The sequence below is a fragment of the Poromitra crassiceps genome, assembly GCF_964638095.1.
Source record: "Poromitra crassiceps genome assembly, contig: HAP1_SCAFFOLD_1719, whole genome shotgun sequence".
In the NCBI taxonomy this organism is placed as follows: Eukaryota; Metazoa; Chordata; class Actinopteri; order Beryciformes; family Melamphaidae; genus Poromitra; species Poromitra crassiceps.
In genome coordinates this window covers 1-24287 of record NW_028150695.1, presented here as the reverse complement: position 1 = coordinate 24287, position 24287 = coordinate 1, and the positions used below count along the sequence as shown (strand labels likewise).

At 43.0% G+C, this 24287-nt stretch overlaps 2 protein-coding genes across 2 annotated transcripts; one reads left to right on the top strand and one right to left on the bottom strand.

Moving 5' to 3' along the window:
- Positions 1-1726: 1726 nt before the first annotated feature.
- Positions 1727-13304, top strand: LOC310772010 (epidermal growth factor receptor kinase substrate 8-like protein 2; the record flags this gene model as incomplete). The annotated part of the gene is made up of 15 exons (XM_083664488.1): positions 1727-1800; positions 2120-2229; positions 2366-2442; positions 2565-2691; positions 3550-3638; positions 3734-3808; positions 6589-6737; positions 6817-7000; positions 7523-7557; positions 7694-7802; positions 8593-8712; positions 10508-10526; positions 10694-10880; positions 11305-11437; positions 11894-13304. The coding sequence occupies 15 exons, from the start codon at positions 1727-1729 to the stop codon at positions 11966-11968; spliced, it is 1563 nt and encodes a 520-aa protein (XP_083520614.1). The 3' UTR covers positions 11969-13304.
- Positions 13305-14412: 1108 nt separating this feature from the next.
- Positions 14413-21446, bottom strand: LOC310772009 (acyl-CoA Delta-6 desaturase-like; the record flags this gene model as incomplete). Its single annotated transcript, XM_083664487.1, has 12 exons — positions 14413-14464; positions 15449-15574; positions 16169-16248; positions 16341-16437; positions 16545-16642; positions 16940-17016; positions 17636-17696; positions 17812-17937; positions 19045-19146; positions 19695-19892; positions 20483-20593; positions 21249-21446. The coding sequence occupies 12 exons, from the start codon at positions 21444-21446 to the stop codon at positions 14413-14415; spliced, it is 1326 nt and encodes a 441-aa protein (XP_083520613.1).
- Between the last annotated feature and the right edge of the window lie 2841 nt (positions 21447-24287).

The following is a 24287-nucleotide window of genomic DNA, read 5'->3' as shown; positions in this document are numbered from 1 at the left end:
CTGATCCACTGGTGCATTTAATTTCACCATTTACTGTATTGACTGCTGCCACGCTAGAAGAACGTGAATGGACTGTGAGTAGGCTCCAGTAGTTGGCTACAGGCTTGAGATTAATTAAACTGATAGAAGGTCAGAAAGACAGATAAACCAAGAACTAATAATATGTGTATTTTTTTCTTTCTTTCTTTCTTTCTTTCTTTCTTTCTTTCTTTCTTTCTTTCTTTCTTTCTTTCTTTCTTTCTTTCTTTCTCTCTCTCTCTCTCTTTTTCATCCTTTCTCTCTTTCTCTCCATGTTAAAATCTGGCAGTTTAATGGTGACTCAATTATCAGAAAACATACATACTGTACATAGAATACAACTATAGATCCTTTCCAAATTGTTAGGGTCCAGTGGCAAATTTGACATGAGGATATGTGCACATTCACCTTGGTGCCACTGCTGGCTGCAGGATAGAGAAATGTTTTGACCTGTCTTGCACACCTGTCGAATACCAAGACAGGTTGAAACATTTGGCCCATTTCCACCGCTGGTATCAACGCGGCCCCGCCCAGCTCGTCTCGCTTTTTTGTCTCATTCCATCGATCAAAAACCTGGACAGCCCGGGTTGAGTCATGCTGCTTTTGGTCCCTGCTCTGTTGAGGTTCTAGGGCTGTGGACCCGGTACCATACGGTGACGTGAAAACACTGCAGACGACTGATTGGTCAGGCAGAATCGTGTTTATTCTATCTACTGACTGTCAATGCTGCATACCAGTTTAGTGGGGCTTACCTTCTCTTCTGTTATGTTATTTCCATCAGTCTTTTGTGTTGCTGCCTTCGGCTCTGGTGAAATAAAATCGATCTCCTTACTCAGCTTTAACATGGCGGTGGTTTTCAATTGTTTTGAGAGAGAAAAAGTCAGCTCCTCAGGAAGCCCTTGTAGTTGTGTGCAGTGTCGGCTCCGCTAGGCCGCAGGCGGGGCTTTAGTGAAGCCGCGGTCTTGCCTGGTGAGAGGCCGACGGGGTAGATGCTTCACTTCTCCCTGGCTGTAGCGCAACCCCCGTCCCTCGCGCAGCGCATGCATGTGAGTTTGACTAACAACAAAGTGATATCCATTCTCCTGGCCGATTGTCACATTTGCCCATGTACACTGTAGGTCATTTAGAGGCACCAGTATTTCATAAACAGTTTAAACGTTCTGTGTATGGATTTCATTTTAACGTTATATGTTATAGCCTACTTCGGCTATGGGCGGAGGACAGATATGCGGTCGCTATGACGACCAGTTGTGGGCGGGGGCAGATCGAGCAGCGGTGGAAGCAAAACATCCATCGGGTCGAAACGAGTAGAGCCGAGTGGTGACGAGCTGTGCAGGTCTGTAAAATGTGGTGGAAATGAGTGTGTACTGTGAGTAAATGTCCTGGAGCAGTATGCTGTGGTGCAGATCAACTGTTTAGTGTGTTGGCAGTTGGGGTTGGCATACGATCCATAAAGATTTATGTATGTTTGCCAGTCAGCAAGGCAACATTTAACTGCCAAATTTCAACATTCTCCCACATACAAGGAGTGGGAGAGAAAACAATAGGGCAAGGATAAATCATGCAGACATTAAATTAAATCAGATGCCTGGAAGGCAAAAACAGAGATTGCAAAAATCTCCCCAACCATGGCATGGGTGCATGGGAAATGACAACCTAGTACCAACGGTAATGCATATTTATTCTCTCCTCACTCCGCCAGGCTGAGATGGTCCATGCAGATGTAGAAAGCGCCCTTGGAGACAACAAGCATGGAAAGAGGATGAGGCCTCAGACCTTGAAGTGAGAACAGCATTACTGTTGCAGATACAAACCTATGCACGCACGCACGCGCGCGCGCACACACACACACACACACACACACACACACACACACACACACACACACACACACACACACAAACACACACACAGGCTCGCACACACACACACACACACACACACACACATACAAACACACACACACAGGCTCGCACACACACATGCAAAAAATACTTGCGTACAAAATACACACTGCCAGAGGTTCGACTGCCTCGTGCTTGCAGCTGAGCTAAGGTGATGTCAGGGTGCAGAAGGTTTTTAACGCCTCCTCATCCTGCAGGGTGAACCAGGAGAAGATGAAGCGTCACCGAGAGACGATCATCCCTCCCTCGGCACCTATGGGTCCCGCTCCTGGTATGAAGGGACGAGTGGCTGCCATGGACATGCGGGGTGAGATGCACTGATAAGCACACAGGCAGGCAGTTTTGCATACGTAACACACACATGTTGGTGTGACCTTGTTGTTCATTCGATGCGTTGATATCCGCACTGGATTTTTCATTAAAAGAGCGTTTTTGTGTTTTAGATGTAGAGAGACGACCCTCAGGGCAGCATGATGCCGAGTCCCATGAAAAGCTGGCCCAGCGCATTGAGAAGGACGTGGTCAGTATTCACGACACACATGTACTGCACATGACATGATGACACACCTCCTTTCACTGATAGGCCTTGAAATCCCCCCTGCTGTTCACATGCTAAACCCCTGGCTTTCTCTCCTCACACAGCAAATCCTCAACTGTGCCCTCGATGACATAGAAATATTTGTGGCGCGGTTGCAGAAGGCAGCAGAGGCCTTTTTCCAGCTCAACCAGCGCAACAAGAGTAAGAAGAATAAGAAGAAAGGACCAGCAGGTCTGTCTCCCTTTCTTCTGATTTGGTGGCAAGAACTCAGCGGCAATATGTCCATATTGCTCACTCTGCCATGTTTGTGCTTCTGTGTGTCCTGTGTGTCCCCGGACCCTAATCCACGAGGTCTGTATGGGAACGGCCAGTTTTGTGCTCCTTACTATACTCATTACTCGTAATAATATTACCAAGGTAATATTATTACTTTTCTTGTTACTCCCTGGGAACAGTCATTTGTTACACCGCTCATTGATCAAACTTGACTTCGAATAATCAAAGCATGTGTACAAAGTGCACTGCTTTCACATGCATGGAATTCGAGAAAGAGGGAACATCAAAACACGGGTGAGGAAGAAGACAGCTCCCCCTATAGGGTAACGGTAAACCAAGTAGTGTTGTTGTGCAATGGTCTTGTCATCCTTTTGCTCAATTAGTCAAAAGTATTCAAAATACTTCCAGCCAGAGAAAGCCCAGTTTTGGGCTAAAGTGTGTCATGCCCACTAACGATGCGGAAAATAAGTCAGGGTATGGGGGTGAAATGTCTTTTTTGGATAATTCAACTTCAATTTGATATTTCAAGTTGACAACAAGCTGTGTTGTGTTGTGGATATCAACACAGCTCGCTCCCTGTAGTGAGAAGTATTATGTTGAGCTTTCTTCCATTGGTTGTTACTCTCTGGCCAAGGTGGAAGTTTCATCTAAAAGCTGTAACTGGATGCCTGGATGTCATCAATTTTCTCTTTCCTATTTGGCCAAAAAGTGAAAGCCGTGTGTTACTGTCTTCTGGCTCTGAGGTGGGTAACCCTGGGGTAACACACACGGGCCTGTGTGGTCATTGTTGTTGGCCTGCTTGCTTGTTTACAGAGGGCATGCTGACCCTGCGAGCCAAGCCCCCCTCTGAAGCAGAGTTCGTCGATAGCCTACAGAAACTGAAGTTGTCCTTCAACCTCTTGGTGAGATTTCACAGCTCCTGACTGTCCTTCACTGCTGCCCCACTCTTCATCGCCTCCTCACTGTGTCTGTCTGTCTGTCACTCTGCCCCCTGCAGGCCAAACTGAAGAGACACATACAGAATCCAAGTGCATCTGAGCTGGTTCATTTCCTCTTCGGACCTTTGGAGCTGGTAAGACGCCAACAGAGTCATGATGAATCATGCTAAGAGTGTGTCTGATGTCAAACAGCCATAGAGGGATATGGGTCAAGACTTTCAGGAGGCGCCAGTGTCCTAAAATAGACATGATGATTTTTCTGAATGTCAACAATCGAATTCCACGTCTGGCTAAGCATTTAGCCATAATGCCATAATACCCATAATGTTGACTTAGCCCACAGGCACAGTACATACATCTATTATTACCATTGTCAGTTATGTACCATTACAATAATTAGTCACTCAGTGAGCCTATTTAAATGGACAGAATGGGAGCAGTTTAGGGTAGGTATTGTCACCATCAGAAACATTCCTTCTTTTGTCTTGGCCGGCACCACACCCACTGCCACCCTGCTGGAGCAACGTGGCTGTCAGCTGTAACACAGGTGCAGCGGCAGCCATACCTACATAATGCCAAGCACAAGTATTCAGCCACACCTTCGATACTGCTGGATTAGAAACACAGCCATTGCTGATATGGCGATATTTAACCACAGTAACCTGTGGACACATGGTGTTTGCTTGATAAGGTCGAGATAAACTTGGGGCATTGATATTCAAAGTCACTTAGTGATCCTCACAAACAATATATACTAATATTTTCCTCAGCAGCTTGAGTTACATCTGTATTCTCTCTTCAGTTATATTCCATTCTATACAAAATGCTTCACATCTATATTTGTGACAAAAAGTGTATTTGGAAGAGATTCAGAAAACACTTTAACTGCACTTAAAGTCGAACTGAACCTGTTCGTCACGTGCATAATGAGTCCGTTTCAGACTGAAAACATAGTTTGTCTAAGATGACAGGTTGAGAGGCGGGTCATAGTATCATGTCGATGATTTTATTTGACAATTCTGGGGACTGGATTGGGCTTTGGCCAATCCTGGCGTGTTCCGCCTCCAAATCGAGTGGGTTCAGTGTGTTGTGGCGCTCCTCTCGGGAAGAGCCTTTTGACGGGAGGAGTGGAGCTCAGCGACCCGCAGGCAGCCAGCTGCCTTCGTGTTGCCGAGCGGAGAGTGCAGCACGTCGGCCTGGAATCTCCGAAGTGCGACCCCTGACAACCAAGCTCTCGGATGCGCGCGCCATTATCGCTGCTGTAACAATACGATATCCCTGGAATGCGCGTTTTAACGAGCCAGTTACATTTCTTTGCATTCTTAGAGATTATAGTTTTTGTTTTTTGTTAATGTTTCTAACAATTGGCCAAGTTAGTAGTTCGTTTATGGGATAGGAATTCTGCCAGATGACACGCACTAGGCGCCATTTTCTACTTCATTTGGAAGAGAAAATTATCCTGAAATGAATATTTGATTGACAGCTGCATGTCGTGATATGATTGGTTGAAATGGGGTAGAAATTTGATAGTACTAGGTGACGTCAGCAAACTGTAGGCTACATTACTGTTATCAATGAAATCTTGAAAAATGAACTTTTGATGTGAAAAAGTGTGAAAAACTAAAGAAATTAGATTGTTGTGATTTTGTTTGCATACATTATTAAATAGGTGCATTGCATACCCAGGTATTTGAACTAAAAGAAAAGAAAAGTCATTTTTGGGTTCAGCTCGACTTTAACAGAGCAGTTAATCAGTCATTTCATCCAAGTCACTTGGATGAAATTAACTATTTTATCTAACTATTTTAGCCGGGCAGGTCTTGTGCTTTTCTAGGTGTTTCTTGAAAGTAGACTCTAAATTCATTCTCTAAATAGATTAATCCGAATAGAATTTGTAATGCATGAGCTAGTTCTGGCTGGACACTACTCTGCTGTGTCAGCTGCTGCACCTATCTCTCACTGATTTGGTGGTCTATTTAAAGGCCTTCTCATTCACTGTGTATGCTGATGTTTGCATGGCCGCAGTTATGCTACTGCTTCTGTTCTTCGCAAGAGTCTCCTCCACCCCAGCCTCCACGAGCCTCCTCCACCCCCGCCTCGATGAGCCTCCTCCACCCCCGCCTCCCCAAGCCTCCTCCACCCCAGCCTCCACGAGCCTCCTCCACCCCCGCCTCCACGAGTCTCCTCCACCCCAGCCTCCATGAGCCTCCTCCACCCCCGCCTCCATGAGCCTCCTCCACCCCCGCCTCCATGAGCCGATTAAAAAAAACACATGCTGACGGTGGCCGGTGAAATTTGTCCTCTGCATTTAACCCATCCTGGCTTTGTCCTTTCCTCCGGGGGCAGGCCAGGAGCAGTGGTCGCTTTCTCGTACAGCGCCCGGGGACCGACTTCGGATGTTGTCGTCACTGGTCGGATGACGATGACGATCTGATCTTCTGCATGTTTTTAATGGGGGGGGGGGGGGGGGTTATATACGGAGGAACCCCCCTGGGGGAGCACGGGGAGAACATGCAAACTCCACACAGACAGAAAGGCCCTTACGACGAGATACCCCACCTGGGCAGTAGGCACTGAAGATATGGGGGGAACACAACCACAGCGCCCGCAGTGTCCCAGGCGAGAATCGAACTCAGGACCTTCTGACTGCGAGGCGACAGCTCTACCACTGAGCCACCTCCACCCCCGCCTCCCCGAGCCTCCTCCACCCCAGCCTCCACCGGCTTTGGGCTTGCTCTTTTTGTCTGCACCTTGGAGGGTCTTTCATGTTTATCCATGGGGGTTGGAGATTATTTGAAATTCTCCCTGTGTGTGTGTGTGTGTGTGTGTGTGTGTGTGTGTGTGTGTGTGTGTGTGTGTGTGTGTGTGTGTGTGCGTGTGCGTGCGCGCGCGTGCGTGGGTGCGTTTTCCACAGGTGCTGCAGAGCTGCGGAAGTCCTGAATTGCCACGCTCAGTCATCTCCCCCCACCTGTCCAAAGACGCCGTCGACTTCCTCAGAGGACACCTTTCCCCCAAAGAGATGACCATCTTTGAGCTGCTGGGGGACGGATGGACCAGACCCAGGTACATGTGCATCACCACCCCGCTCCGTCTGTCTGGATGGGAGGCGATCGACTGACCCGTTGTTCCTCCCCCCCTGCAGAGAGGACTGGCCCAGGGAGCAGTGCGCTCCTCCTTACTACCCCAAGTTTCGTAACGGCTGGGAGCCTGCGCCCGAGCTCTTCAGGGCGTCGCCATGGGAGATGGAGGGACCATCGATGCCACTGGGCCCATCGCCAGTCACCAGCCCCAACTACAGGAAGCACTCAAAACACTCAGCTGAAGAGGTCAGAGTTGTGGGTAACACTTTCTGGCGCCCATGTCTATAACGCATTGTAAACATACTTATACTGCGTTATAATCTGCTTATAGGCACTGTATAATTATAGTTATAATGCATTGTAATGTGACTATAAGTTACTCTATGTGGTCATTGTATGCTTTAAGTAAAGTAATTACATTCCTACAGCAGATATATAGATTTGAATCATTTTTCTTTTTCTTTTCTTGTTCCCCCCCCAACTTTACTTAAAGCATACAATGTAAGAACAACACACAAAATGTTGTAAAATGACCTTGGTTCATTAGCTGCTGTTTGCAAATACTCTGTAATGGGGCAAGTAATGTACTGACCAATGTACTAACTATTGAGAATGAAATTATGAAATAATGTGTGTGTGTGTGTGTGTGTGTGTGTGTGTGTGTGTGTGTGTGTGTGTGTGTGTGTGTGTGTGTGTGTGTGTGTGTGTGTGTGTGTGTGTGTGTGTGTGTGTGTGTGTGTGTGTGTGTTTACATTTCTGTTTTTCCAGTTTTATGCAACTCATTCCTCAAGCTCATCAAATGGGTAAATAATGACATATTTTATACACTATCTCCCTGTCAAGTCATGTCTGCTGCTTTAATACATGAATAGAATACCACACTTCAAACTGTGTTGACAGGAAAATATGTTATGAAATTTAAAACTTGTGTTTTGACAGGTCTTACAATGGGATGATGCCCTCTGTCCGTAAACATGCCAAAATCTGCTACCACTTTGTAGCCCGCAATGCCAATGAGCTGTCAGTGCTGGAAGGTGAAGTGCTAGAGGTAATGACAATATGATACTTCATTGATATCTGTAGGGACATTTCACTTGCCCCCCTCCACAGGACACATCCAGTAGGGTATTTTTTGATTGTCAAGATTTCACATTTGGCTGAATAGTTGGCAGGCCCTTCCAGCGACACTACAATATTTTTATTGTCATTAGCCTGCTATGAAGTTAATCATGTCAACTTTTCTATATTTGATTTAGGGATGCAGGGGATAAAGGGATAAAGGCTTTAAATAAAATATTGGCATCGGCATGCAAAAAATTGCATGTTTTACATAATGTAGTTTTCCTAAAATTTGCCCAGTGAATGCGTACATTTGGAAAAGCATTGTATTTATGTCTGTATCTGCCGGTGGGCCATCATGATAAGAGGAGGCATAATAATGTCTTAATTCCACTACAGGAGAGACTTGATGTTCTCTGAAATTAGGTGTATATTTTTTTGCCGCATATACAGTATCGGTATCAGCATTGGCCAACGGCCGAACGAGTTGGAAAATATCGGATATCGGCAAAAAAAAATCCAATATCGTGCATCCCTAATTATCTCTCCAGCGCTGGCACAGCGCTAAACGAAGTGTGGCCATATTCTGGCCAAGTGAGACTACTAATTTGGTCGTCTTTTGTTGCCGTCAACAAACTGTAAAAATCAATAACTTTGAAATGATAACAGGTATAACAGGATGCTGCCAGCAATAAAGCAACTCAGCAGTGTCCCACAAGCAGTCCAAGTTTGTAGTCTTGACTTGATTTGTGGAGTGAAATGTGGAATGTGTCTTGCAGGTGCTAGAGGATGACAAACAGTGGTGGAAACTACGGAATCGCAGTGGCCAGGCGGGCTACGTCCCATACAACATCCTGGAGGTTGTGAAGCTAGAGGAGCCAGAGGGCAGCTACAGCCAGGTGAACTCCTCTAACCTTCACATCCCTGCAGAGTACACTAACATTACAATCACACTTAAAAAGAAAACAGTGTTCAGGGATGTATAGCCACTTTCACACATGAACTCGATCCTGACTATGTCCGTTGAATCAGGTCCGGACATTCCCCAGAGTTACCCTTTCATACAAGAAGCATTGTAGCTTATAGCCTTCGCTATTTCCAATCCAGAAAAGATATCTGTCTCGCTTGCTTTCTCTGAAGCTGAGACTTTCTGTGTGTGCGGAGCATGGGTGAGTAGGGGGTGAGGCTGGGACAGACACAAATGCTTCAGGGCAGCCAAACAGCAGCACTGACGCACACACAGTCAGCGAGAGTCGCAGTGAGAGAGAGAGAGAGAGAGATGGCAGAGACAACAAAATGTCCAGTGTCTTTGGTTATACTTCACCAGAGTCGATGTTGACCATGCTCATTGTCACAAGTGCAACAAATCGTTTATTAAGATTAAGATCCGTTTGCGCGGGGGCGTGCTCACAATGGCCAATTGTGTTCATACATAAACCCCATCCGAGTGATGTCTCGATATCTTCAGGAGTTCACTGCATGTCTGAAAATAGCTTCTTTAACATCTCTCTAGGAGTGCCTAAAGTTTTAAAAAAAATCCACCCTTAAACACACACAAAAAACTGTTTGGCTGTATATTATTTGCACGGGTTACTGGCCAAACACAGGCGACTTACCATCACGCTGAGATATTTTCAGCACAGTTACATTCATTAATTCATTTTCCACAACCGCTTATTCCTATTCATAGTCACCGAGGGTCTGGAGCCTATCCCAGCATGCATTGGGCAGAAGACAGGGAAATACCTTGGACAGGTTGCCAGTCCATCACTGGGCTCACATTCATACCGATGGGCAATTTAGAGTCTCCAGTCTGCAGGAACGACCAGAGCTGAGAGTCAGACCCAGGACCTGTTTGCTCTGTGAATTTAATATCAGAACAACATTTGACTTTCTAAAATATCAACATCAGGTTTTAGTGTCAGTCCCTTTGTGCAGTACCATTCGACAGTCATACAGGGAAGAAACAGAGACCACTTTCCCCACACACAGCAGCCTCAATAGACCAGAATGCAATGCAACCACAAGTCATGTTGCATTTAGAGAAGGGGTGTGACTTTCACTGTTTCTCAACTGGGAAGGGGGGGGGGGGACACTTAGTTCATGGTTATTAAAAGGTTTTCTGGCGAAATGTGGGAAACTCATTAACTGAAGTCGAAGTAGGGGAGGCAGGTTGAGGGGAAAGTGGGTGCACTGAAATGATAAATCAAGATGGATATGATATTTCCTTTAATCTCATGTAGTTCTGCGGTCTGAACAATTACGCTCCAAGATCAGTGCTGCCGCTTTGTATACACGGTGTGGCCCTATACATTGTGCAGCAATTATATTCACACCCTCACTGCAAGCATACCTTCCTATAGACACACAGGACACATACCTTCATGCTGCATGCAAGCTCACCAACGCCCTCTGTACTGCTCCATGCGGCTCCTCGACCTACAGAGCTTGATGTAAAACATTTTCACACACATTAATCTTTGTCTCTGATGCAGAAACAACGTTTCGAGCAGAATGAGACGAAAGACAAACCAGTGTTTATAATAATAATTGCCATGCTTGTTTTCTCATGAAGTGTGTGTGTGTGTGTGTGTGTGTGTGTGTGTGTGTGTGTGTGTGTGTGTGTGTGTGTGTGTGTGTGTGTGTGTGTGTGTGTGTGTGTGTGTGTGTGTGTGTGTGTGCGCTCGTGCGCAGGCTGGGCAGCCTAACAAAGGTGAGTGGTGACAACAACACAGATGCAATTTTGTTACAAAGTTCAAGGATCTGTCTCTTTAGTCTTGAGGGCCTCAGTATGTGAAGGCAAACATAAGCGTAACTTAAGTAAAACATCTCTCCTCCGTAACTGCCCTTGTTCTGTTCTGCCCTGCTGCCGTATCGTAGCAGTGTCTCAACAAATGAACCAAGTCAACGAGGAGTTGTTGCAGTTAATCACTACGAAAAAAGACCAGCCTCCCACCAGGAACTTCCATGTCGATCGGCGGATGTCCGGCAGCCACGTACCACTCGCCTTTGACTCCAGCGCGCAGCAAGTCACCATGTGGCTCGCCTCAAAGGGATTCTCAAAACCGTAAGTCACCCAAGATATTCATCAATGCGGTCAATGAAAATAGCACTGCATACCTTATTTGATGGAGATATCAATGTCATTATGTTTTTCCACTGTAATGTTTCGATAAGATCAGTAAAGACTTTTTGGCGCAACTTTTGGCTGTTCACTTTTGTTCAACTGTGCCTCTTTGAGAAGAGAGAATATAACAAAATTTTACAATATCACATGTCTTAGAAATTATAATTTGGTCTAGAGGGGTGATCAATTATATTGAGTAAACTAACAACGACACCACAAAATGATTTACTGTTGCCAGATATATATCGACTGTTGTTATATTCCTTCACAGTTATCAATATCCATATCAGCTGCAAAAATGATATATTAGCAATTTAATGTATGATTTTGGCAGTGTGTGAGTGGATCTTCTATCTATCTGTAGGACGGTAGATTGTCTGGGCATCCTGACTGGAGCCCAGCTGTTTTCCCTCAACAAAATAGAACTCAAGGAAGTGTGTGGAGAGGAAGGCGCCCGTGTCTACAGTCAGATCACTGTGCAGAGAGCACATCTAGAGGTCAGTCACACACACTTTCCTGTCATGCACACAGACTGCTGAGGCGTCAACTCAGAATCACTCTACTTTATCGCTGCACCTGTGCATAAATTTGGATTTAACACCGCAATTATTGAAGTGCCCTAGAACTGACCTTCTGGGGCGTCCGGGCTCAATGGGCTGAGGTAATTGTCATCGGTTCATTTCCAGCTGACGTCCCTTGAACATCATCCCTTCAAACTTTACTGTCTCTCTCTTCTGCAGATTAAAAAAAAAAAAGTTTCAAAAGAAAATTAATCTTCTGTTTGCGGAGCGTCTAGGTAGTGTAGTGGTAAATGCACTCGCCTACAACCGCGGAGGCCCGGGGTCAATTAGTAGTACTGGTACTTCCAGCTTGGTCAGACGTACCTACAGACACAATTGGCCGTGTCTGCAAGTGGGAAGCCGGTGGGGTTAAATCTTCTCTTTGCTTTACAGAGGAGCACCGTGGACTCGGAGCTCCAGCAGATCATGAAGCAGAGGCAAGAGAGGATTGGCTCCGGCAAGCGCTGAACATGCCGACTGCATTGACTCTCCACCAATCACAGCCCTGCATGGCTGACCATCGCACAACCAGCATGACCCATCCTTACAGCATTCCTGCTGCAGCAGCTTTTTAAAACAATCTACTGTTAATTTTGACATACAGTAGAATATATTGTATACATTTTAATTGTATATTTATTTTGTATCCCTGAATGCATATGTATTCAATTGTTTTCGTAGCTAATTTTGTCGCTTTTGTTTTTCGTTATCTTATGTACTTTACCTGTGTCGTTAAGAGATGTGTATGAAAAGAGGAACATATGAATTGATGTACAGTTCGGTGCGTGTGTGTGTGTGTGTGTGCGTGCGTGTGTGTGTGTGTGTGTGTGCATGTATGTACGGTATGCGTATGCAGGGCACGCATGTAACATGTGTGTACAAACAGTGTATATAGAGGTTATGTTCATGTTCAATGTCAATATTATTGTTTACTGAATGACTTAAAGGGCCACTTTGCCGATTTTCAACCAGCTTTGTATCATTACAAAATCAGTAGTATATGCAAATAAATGTTTTACTTCCCTCCATCTTGCCTGGACCGGGAACTCCCCGTTCATTCACAGAACTTCCTGGTCCAAATGATGTCATAATGATGTCATTTGGAGCAGTTTTGCCATGGTCTCACGATTACTGTCACTATCACTATTACTACAATCACTGTCATTATTGCTCTCTCTACCTTCATTCAGAGTACCGTACTTCCTGCACCAAATGTCATTTGGTGCAGGAAGTACTCTGAATGAAGGTAGAGCTCTCGGTCCAGGCAAGGTGGAGGGACGTTAAACATTGTTCATTTGCATATACTACTGATTTTGTAATGATACAAAGCTGGTTGAAAATCAGCAAAGTCACCCTTTAAATGACTAGATCTTAGCTGATTATTGCATATATCTCTGTGCCAGAATGCATGACACATTTTCTGATATATAGCCAATTATTTTCATATTATTCTGTTTACATGTCTTTTGATAATGAAAGATGGTCTAAAACTGAGCTCCTGCTAGCTAGTATCAGAGGAAGTCTCATCATATTTGGTGTACTACATATCACTAGCATCAAATAATTAATTTAATTAACCCTGTTGTTCATAATCAGAATTTGCTCACATCAGACATTCTGGCAAGCTCGCACTACAGAGTAACTTATAATAATTCTGCATGAAGTCATTGTCAATAATAGTGAGATGCTCTCATTAATGTGCTTTTTGTTGCAGCAGGGCATTGTACAATGTAAGCTGCACAGTAATGAAGGTGTAACTATCTTCTGTTCTGGTATGAATAATTGAATAATATATGTCATTTGACTAAATAATTCAAGGGGGTTCTAAATATTATGGGACAGAGAGTCTTAATAAAAAACATCTTAATAAAAAAAATCAACTTGGTAAAGATTTGATACCAAACATTCTTTGTGTTCCTATTTTCAATCAGATAATTCCATTATTTTTCAAGACCTTGATTTGCTTTGAAGATTTTGTATGGTGTTCAATATGATTTATGCAGATAGACAGCTGCTAATTATAGGTCATATCCTTCTATAGCTGAAGATTGTTCTTCACAGCCATCAGAATATGTGAGATGATTATCAGGGTTCCATATTATAAACTCCATATGGTATTTTTCCAGGCAGACACTATGTTCTTGACTGGATGTGATGTTGATGGGTATTTGTCTGTGTGTCAGCTGGACAGTAGCTGGGTAATATCTGAACATTATTCTTTACATCAAAAACTGTGGACTCAAAGTGGCTCTACTCAACAACATAACAGCTAGAATTATGTGTGTATTAGACTTATACCACAACATTTCCCATACTTTTCCAGACATCTTTTCAAATTCCTGGACCTGGAAATGATCGAATTCATTTTTAATTCTTTACCAGACTTACGTAGGAATCCTAAATAACACAGTTGGAGAAACAGTCAACTTGGTTTCTTTATTGATGTATTAGAACTAGAAGACAGGAGAGTCGGATGTAAAAGAAGGAAGAGAAAGCTATAGGCTACAGTAGAGAAAATCACACAACTGCAATACATTCAGACCTTCAGTGAGATGGGAAACCCCACTTTCAGCGTAAATGTGATTGTCATATTTATTGATTAAATTGTATCTCCTGATGAAATAGAAAAACATTACAGTACTTCACAATCAATTTGCAAAAAAATGTGATATACAATACTAGTTCAGGATACTGTAAGGCAATTTTGGAATATCCTGTGTGCACTACTGTATATAAAAATCCTGCACAGACTCTGAAAAGTAAACCAAGACTGACTACAACACCAAAGATAAGATCAGTTCCCACACTATACTGTATCATAAAGCCAAACAGATGCAATGTATCAAATAATGCAGTGCAAGAGAGAAACATGACTCTTTTTGGTACAGTATAGAGACGACAGAGTCCATTTGTCATTTATGGAGATATGCGTCAAGCCACAGGTCCCCTGAGTTTTTCAGAGACCTGGAAATGAAAAAGAGACAGAAAAATACAAAAAAAAAGTGATAAATAATAGACAAGTGGACTGTGTGCCCAGCAATCCTCTCTGTCTGAATGTAGTCTAGCTAAGAGAAACACAGTACTGTTGTAATAAAGACTAGAAATAGCACACGCTCCTTTCTCATGCCTCGCATGCTGCACGTGCTGGCAGCGCTCATTTCTACTTACCTGATGGCTCGCCCGCGGCGCGGCCTCGCCCACTCAACTTGAGCAATTGTGGGGCACAGAACCTTGCCTTATAGTAGTGAGATGCTGTGAAACTCCCAAAGCTTATGAATATTCATTGGTAGATTTACAAATTGTCACTACATTGGGTACTACCCAATGGGTAGCTACATCGTGTCAAATGTACACGTATAAGGTGTGTGTGTGTGTGTGTGTGTGTGTGTGTGTGTGTGTGTGTGTGTGTGTGTGTGTGTGTGTGTGTGTGTGTGTGTGTGTGTGTGTGTGTGTGTGTGTGTGTTTGTTTCAGACTAATCACGTGTATGTTCCCCTTCCAGCCCTGTCAAACTGTCAGTAGCATTCTTGAGCCTCTGAGTCAATAACCTCAAGCAGCCCATCCTGGTCTGTTACTAATACATGTCCTTGTATCTCCAACTAAACCACAGAAGAAGTGACACAGTCTGGTGGTGAAAGGGGCAACAAATGGGCAACCCTCAAAGTTTTTGACTTTTTTTCATAATTTGCACAAGTTTAGATGTTGATGGTCACACGCGATATAACAAACAACAGTTTTAGGATCACTAAATACTTGTAATTTGTTAGCAAGCTAAGCTTGTTCTTGCTTTTAGAAGTACAAACATTCAAATAAGTATATTATCTTCTTCAGATTTCAATGTATGACCCATCATTTGAAAGCTTACAATCTGCACTTTCATAATCTGTAACAAACTACAAAAAATGAACTTGGCCTAGGGTCGCTGTAATGCAACCTCTTACTTCACCCACCTGACAACATCAGCGAGGCCTTGCCACATTGTCTTCACCTGGTAAGGAATCCCATGTTTCTCACACACTGCACGCACCAGTGGGGCCACTAGGTGGTAGTTGTGACGCGGCATGGTGGGAAACAGACTTCAGCAGAGAAGAAGAAAGAAAGCATTCATTAGACAGCAACATCCAACATGTCTCAAATCTCAACATTCAACGAATGAAACAACTTGAATTTAGAAGCTGTAGTTCCACTTTAATCTTCTCCCAAACCACTGAAGTTATCTTTTTACAGCTTAAAAAAGCTGCTCATCCAAACAATTGCACTGTGGGTCCAAAAGTCCAGATAATTATGTCAATTTTAGATTGTCTACAAAACACTTGGATTAAACTGCAGCTGTTTGGAGAATTTTTATTTGATTTTTCTTCTTCTGCTTAGATTTTTTGTGTGGATTAAACTGCAGCTGTTTGGAGAATTTTGATTGGATTTTTCTTCTTCTGCTTAGATCTTTTTTTACATTAGCTTTTTTGGAAGGGAGAAGGCTACAGCGCTGCTTTTGGTGCTCCTGCGAACTTCACTGGAGTCCAGCTGACATGAACACAATACCGCCCCCATCTGGCAGAGTCAGGTTAGCTGACATGTATGGGGGTGAGCAGATAATGACTGAATTTTCATTTTAGGGGTCTTTAAAAAATTATCTTCATGCAGAGACAGGTTGCTTCCATCGTTTCACTTACTGATGTTCGATTTGGAAGTTGAGGTGCCCGCTGAACCAGTCGTTGAAGCTGGACTGCTCAATGTTACAGGTGGCATTCAGCTAAAGCAGATGAGACACAGTGTTCAGTAGGAGTGTCTAATAGTTCCCAGCAGCAAGACTCAGGGTTTCATAGACAAGACGAGGTAGCCTACCTGCATGGTCAGCCAGTCCTGATGTTTCTCCTGGTCTATATCCATGGGCAGATGGTTCATCTGGGTCACCCAAACAAACCAGTGGCTCTCCAGAAACCTGCGTTGTTCACGACAATACACCAGTCCCTGAATATGTTACACCATGTAACAATCAAACTGCTGCATAAGTATGGTTCTGTTTTAATTCTCTTTCATATAATTTACCTGACGAAGCTGATGAGTGCCACTGAGCCAAAGAGGCCAAAGAAGGGGGAATAACAGCAGAAAAAACGAAGGTAGTAGGACATGGACCAAGCCAGATCCTTCACAAGAGAGAAGGGTTGGTATCATTGATGTAATTGCTTTGCTATCAAGTAGAAACTCGCTTAAGCATGGCTTCATTGTGATAAATCTCCCTATTTATTTAGATCACATTCTCTCTTTTTTATTATTATTATTAAATATGTTTTCTTGTACTGTCAGCTACAATGGAATCCATTCAATAACTATTATATTTAACCTGATGGAGTGACATTATAGCATATATCGTTGCATAAATATATAACGTCAAATCTTCATATCTATCATTGCATTGTACTACACAGTAGCTGGCGTCTTACCACCCAGTCCCGACGGGAAAACATGGTGCGTAGTATCTGGGCATGGAAGTACACTGGAATGATCAGTGGTGGTCCAACTAAAAGAAAACACAGAGTTAACAGTTATTTTTGCGACAGCGTGCTGCTGACAGTGCCGGTGTGAACCAAACACTCTTTTCTGGGATGTGGCTGCTTCTTCAAAAAGCAAAACCTGAGTGCAGAATTTCACATTGTAGGAAGACAGCAACTGATAAGAATGGACTGCAACCATTTACTGCTTCAATACATGAGGTTAGAGAAGTGAGCTTGTGACCAGAAGGTCGTTGGTTCAATCCCTGGGAGTGGCGGGATAAATCTGGGTGTGGAAAGTGAAAAAGCAGCGCAGTCATTACCACCACTGAGGTGCCCTTGAGCAAGGCCCTTAACCCCAACCGCTCCAGTGGAGCTGCTCAGTGGCCAGCAGATCAGACTGTGCTTGTACTGGTCAGGTAGGCTTCCAGGTATGAATGTGTGTGTGAATGTGAAAAGGGCGCTCCTGAAAAAGAGACCATTGCTCTCAGTGAGACTCCCCCTGTATTTAAATAAAGGTAAAAAAAAAAAGGAATGTTTCAACATTGTTGTCTTTGTCAAAGCCAGCTTCCTACAATGTGAAATTCTTTACTCAATGTAGCAATTATTCCTGTAAAGCTTTCCTGAATTCATTCATCAAAAACATACCAAGAAAGAAGTACTGGTGCTGGTGATGATAGGGCATGAACTTTATCTTTTTTATACCATACTGTAACAGAAAGGGAACACAGAGTTAGATGAGCAGCTCGTGAAAGATAATAAGTGACGTAAGAAGTAAGAAGACAATTTGCAGTAGGCAGAATTATCAGTATTTTCCTGCGTGCCTCCACTGGTTGTGAGTTTCCCACTACCAAGACATCCATCCATTTGACATCGGGGTCCTTGCTGAAGATGTTGGGCTTAGCGTGGTGCTGGAAGTGCCGATGGTTCCACCAGTTGGCAGAGGCGCCCTAAGAAAACACTCCTTTAATTTCTGTACAGTACTCAGAAGAGATAATATAAACTGTAATGTGATTAAACTAGAAATAACCGCCTCACACTTGTATGCCTCCACCAACAGTCAGGTTGCAGTCGTCTACATCCATGTCTGTCCAGACTCATACTTTGAAGGAATTTAATAAGTGTAATGTTTTTGCTAAATGGAAGTTCACTATATTGACATGTCAGGGAATAATTCACAGTGAGGAACATGCTGTCTTCACTTTGAGACTCTTTTTACAGAGGAGTACAGAGGACCTACAGTATAGGGAGCTTCGTCACACGGTACAACCACAATCACCTGAAGCCCAATATCAACAAGACCAATGAGCTGGTGGTGGACTACCAGACTACCAGTGGACTACCTGTCCTGGCTGTCATCCAGGGAGAGGAAGTGAAGAGGGTGGACTCATACAAGTATTATAAGTAATGTGATTATTAGGTCAATTTAAAGGATTTTGGTGTCTGCAAAAGTAAGTGTCGTGACAGCACTTCCACCATTTTTGTAGAATGACCCAAGATTGTTTTTTCAACTAGAGTGATAAGCAAAACATTATGATGTCACAGTGAAGTGACATTTGAACTTTTGGATATATAAAATGTCTTCACTTAATCACTTTATCCAATAAGACATTTGTGTGAAATTTTGTCACAATTGAATTAATTAATTCTTGAGTAATGGCCAAAAATGTATTTTGTGAGGTCACAGTGACCTAGACCTTTGACCACCAAATTGTAATTAGTTAATCCTTGAGTCCAAGTGGAGGTTTGTGCCAGATGTAATGAAATTCCCTCCAGATGTTCATGGATATCACGTTGATGAGAATGGAATGGACTTGAGGTCACAGTGACCTTGACATTTGACCACCAAAATCTAATCAGTTCATCCTTGAGTTCAAGTGGATGTTTGAGCCAAAATTGAAGAAATTCCATCAATGCGTTCCTGAGATACCGCGGTAATGAGCATGGAATGGACAGATGTGAGGTCAGTGACCTTGAACTTTGACCTTTGACCACCAAAATCTACGGCTTTCGTTGGCAGAGGCATAAAAATGTGATGGAAAAGTATAGTCCAATACCTTTAGATGACCAATGAGAAACTTGTGCAGTATGTGATTCCAGCCAGACTTCTTGAAGACAGACAGGTGGCCAAAGTCATGCTGCAGCCATCCAGCCTGGGACTAGGAATGAAGAAGAGAACATTTTGAGATGTGCTTGTTGAAGAACATCCTCGATACAAAATGTGCGCCTTGGGCCGGGTTTTGTTAATATTGAATATTGCAATATTTGCTGCAATATTTTTCACAATATTGAATTATTATTTTTGATTATTATTTTATTTATTACACGGTCTTATTACACGGTATTTGCACGGTCTGCCCTGATGTCTGACCCTCATCTCAGTGCTTTGCTGAGAAAAAATAAAACTTGGCAGCATCGTGGGACTTTTATTTTGAAAAGAAAATGCACAATGCATGCAATGGGAGAAGTAAAGAAACTAGGAAGTAAACAGCATACCTCTCAGTCCTTACTACTAATAATCATAATATGTAATGTATATTTGAAACATAAAATACAATAATACAATTACAGTATCATTATTATTATTATTTTATTTATTTATTTTTTACATATAATATACATGGCTGGCCTGCCCAAGTAAAGTCTATCTGTGGGAAACACTGTGTTGATCAGTGAGGATGAAAGGTAATGCTGTTTGCCCCCTCACCTGAGCAATAGCCAGCATGACGGAGCAGAGCAGGGTGGAGGTCCAGCCGCCCCCCCAGGCCCAAAGGATGAGCCAGGCCAGGGCCTCCAGCAGCAGGATGTGTCCCAGGTGGAGGCAGAAGAACAGGGGCTGAGCTCCAAACAGACCGTCCCGCTCCGCCTGTGCACGCACGGTGTGCAAGTCCTGTACCACTGCTGCCTGAGAGCAGAGAGAAGGCAGGAGAAGATACGTTCCTGTAACTCAAAAGGATGCACTGGCTCTGATCCTGCCAGGGGTAGGGGTTCAAGAAGAATGTTTTAGTGCTATAAGACAGTGATTTTCAACCTTTTTCATATCAAGGACCCTAATTTAGTCCACATTAGAGACTCAGACTCACATTTGATGAGATGTCTTTTGGACAAAAATCTGAGAATACTTTTATTTTTAGATATGATTTTGTCCAGATTTCGATTATTGGTAGAGAGATAATGACAATGAATATAAAAAGAGTCATTCTTATACATTCTATAAGAAATTTAGTAAATGAAATACTGCTGAAATTTGATGGAACCTCATCAAGGACCCCACGTTGAGAATCACTCCTATCGCAGAATAGCAATTGCTGGTATAGGAGATGCAGCATCAGGAAAAGCAATTTGAGTTAGTTAACAGGAGTATCAGAAAACTCAAATATGGCAGGAAGACTCATAAATAACAAAGCAGGTTTTGTACATGATACTGTATGCCATTTTGTCACAGTGAGGCTTAACAGTGGGTATGATATATGAGGAAGCTGGGATAGGTCTCACATTTTTGTTTCGGTCCAGACTTGGCTCTGTTGCTGCCAGCTCACCAAGCAGCAGGGGCTTCAGAAACTTTTGCACAAACTTTGGATCGGGATGAAAAGCCGTGAATGCCTCCTAGAACACAGAAATAATAATATGGTAGCGTTGATGGTGCAGTGTGATACAGGATTGCAAATTATTATGCCCTTGCCGTGATGGAGTGGTAATAAGTAAAAGTAAAGTAAATGGCAATATAAACAAAAAATGCTCCATTATATTTTCAGAAAAGCATAAATCTACTTAAGCTATTTTAAAAATACACGCGCGCAATTCCAAGGCTCGCGGGCTCACTAGCTCGGCACTACACGGCCTCGCCCGCCCTGCAGCTCGCATAATATGCTCAGCTGCTGCATGGCACTTGAGCATTGTGATGTTACTGATGATGTCATATACATTGTGACATCATCACTGATGATTTAATAGACATTGTGACATCATCGTCTATGACATCAACAGTGACATCATCGTCTATGACATCATCAGTGATGCCACTTGGCCAATTTGTGTTTTTTTGTTACACTCGAGCAATTGTGACATCACTGACGATGTCACAATGTCTATGACATCGTCAGTGATGATGACATCATCAGTGACATCACAATTGCTCAAGTGACATCATCAGTGACATCACAATTGTAACCAAAAACATGACCACCAAAACGTGACAAAATATTGCAGAACCCACTTACTCCCTTTTATATAAAGGATCATGGATGAAAAGCATAGTTACCGTGGCATCCTCTCCAGCATAGTGGCTGATGACCCGAGACCCACCTGGGTGCCTCTTGGCCCACTGGGTGATGTTGTACACCTTCCTATCGATGACGAGCCACTGGTCGTTCCTATGGCAGTGTCTCTGCACCTCCTCCCAGGTGTAAGCGTTGCCACCTTGCTCCCCAGGCTCAGTCAGCTGCCCTCCGCCACCCATCTCCACGCGGGTCCAGCTGCACACTGAGGACCAGGCAACTGCAAAACCAAGGTGGAAAAAAGTGCAGAGTATGTTTAATACCCAGGTACCCAGGTAGAGAGAGAGAGAGCCCCCTGGCCCTGAGCTATTACCCAGACTCCATAGGGAGCAGCTACGGGCGCAGTGCCTTCAGACAGAGGAAGAGCCTAACCTGTTGATCTCTCTCTCTACTACTTTAAACACGCAGTTGATTGATTGTAACACTAGTGACGTGCCTGTAAGACAAAGAGAGCAATGCAAATGCAATGTCTTCACAAATAATTGATGATGGAAACCGAGAAGCTGAATTGGCTTGGGCAGGGCGCATTTCAGATCTGCATCATTTTTCTTACTGTATCAAAACTACCCGTGGATCTCAATGCTTCGAGTAGGCTATAAAACATCAGAAAACCGATATAATATATTTGTTTAGGCCTAGCGTCTTTTGCCAATTCGTGTTCATGTGTTAATGTGAATAAATATGCTAATAAACAACATACAGCTATCAAACCCCAAAACAAGCTTGGTGCCGCGTAGCCAATAATGTTAATCTAACTACAATATCGCAGATAACGGTGGCATAGGAGAGATGAAGTAAAAGAGGACTTACTGTAGCCTACTGGAATCCAGATTTTGCCTACTCTCCCTGCTTTTGAATCACATTAGCACAAATCATGCACATTTTCGCTCCCGTTTAGTCTACAGATCCACTTTAAATAGTTAACATCCATCCTCGTTCCAATGTGTTCACTGACTCATTCACTCCAAATTCCGAGCCGATCATTCGAGGGTTTCTGGGCCAATCCGCGGATATCGTGGACCACTGGCATATTTGTAATTGGCTCATAGCAGCCCATCCGAATATTGTCGCCTACTCGCCTGTGCGCACACAGACAGAAAGAGTTTGCAGAACACGTTGCTCTGACACTCTAATTTCACATCATGTTCTGCAGAATGTGCTTGGTGATATATTTCAATATGTGGCGGAACAAATATTTGTAGGCATAGAGGGCGTCCTTTCGAAATAATATAGGCTACTGTATTTGAGTGAACAGTTATATTTTATGAACTAATTTACAAAACATTAATATACATTTGTAGATTATTAATACCTAAATGATAATGTTAACAATCACAAATGTGTAATCTATAAACTTTTAGTAAATTAAGTGTTCCTCACCTGTTATAAATGACGTGTAGGCCTAAATCATTTTACAATTCATTTGCAAGGCTTTCTACATCAAGTGTGTAACCAAATTCATCACACATAAATGTGTTACATACAAGGGGGTAGTTCCGTTTGTGAAAATTGAAGCCAATGCGGAAGTGTGTTAAACCTGCATTCTTTCTAATGGCCTACAGGGGGCGACCCACCCAGGTATACCTATGAATTGTGATGAATCAATGGCAATACAATTATAAAATGAAAGAGGGTAGAGCCTGCACACTTACTCACAATGCCAAAAAAGTTTAATTCAAAAACAAACGTTTTCGATCCACACTGGATCTTCGTCAGGTCAGCAATGATTGGTGGATGAAGAATGCCCATATATATAGTACACCACAAGCACAGTCATAGGCTGATGGGCTCTATGCTGATAGGTGGGGGTGACACAATCACCACCTCACAGGGTGGAGCACATCCACACATAATTGATAATTAACCATGTAAAAAAGCCCAAGGAAATAGATAATAAAGTGAAACAAAGTGGGCTTAAAAGGGAGAACAATATACAAACAACAATATAGGACTATAATGCAAGAAACACCAATTAAAATCTACATTGCGCCATGATACATAATATAAAGGTAGCAATGGAAGTTTTGAATAGAAAAATAGAAAAATAGAATAATATGGAAAAGATAACCTGTTCAACAAAAAATGTGGTCTATTTAATTAAATGTCCATGTGGCCTGGCGTATGTGGGTAAAACACAAAGAGCCCTTAAAACTAGGATTGCAGAGCACAGGAGCTGCATCAGAACCCAGGATCCACGGAACCCGGTGGCAGTCCATTTTAGGGAGGCAAAGCACCCAGTGTCCTCCCTGAAATATATAGGCATTGAGCATGTACCAACTCCAAGACGAGGAGGTGACCAAAACACCCTCCTACTTAGAAGAGAGAGTTTTCATATCTTTAACCTTCAGACTCTCGCACCCAGAGGTCTGAACCAAGAGTACGATATAAAACACTTTCTTTAATAAAACTTGAAACAGTTGTTAATGTGCCTATGTATAGGAGGTTCTATGATTGCCCCTATGATTGTTTCCTAATGTCTTCTCTAGGGTCCGGTTTATTTATTTATTTATTTATTGGGCCTTGAACCATCTAGATACGTATAATATATGTACCCCCCCTTTTAAAACATTTACAAAATTAAACCTTTTCCATATTATTCTATTTTTCTATTTTTCTATTCAAAACTTCCATTGCTACCTTTATATTATGTATCATGGCGCAATGTAGATTTTAATTGGTGTTTCTTGCATTATAGTCCTATATTGTTGTTTGTATATTGTTCTCCCTTTTAAGCCCACTTTGTTTCACTTTATTATCTATTTCCTTGGGCTTTTTTACATGGTTAATTATCAATTATGTGTGGATGTGCTCCACCCTGTGAGGTGGTGATTGTGTCACCCCCACCTATCAGCATAGAGCCCATCAGCCTATGACTGTGCTTGTGGTGTACTATATATATGGGCATTCTTCATCCACCAATCATTGCTGACCTGACGAAGATCCAGTGTGGATCGAAAACGTTTGTTTTTGAATTAAACTTTTTTGGCATTGTGAGTAAGTGTGCAGGCTCTACCCTCTTTCAT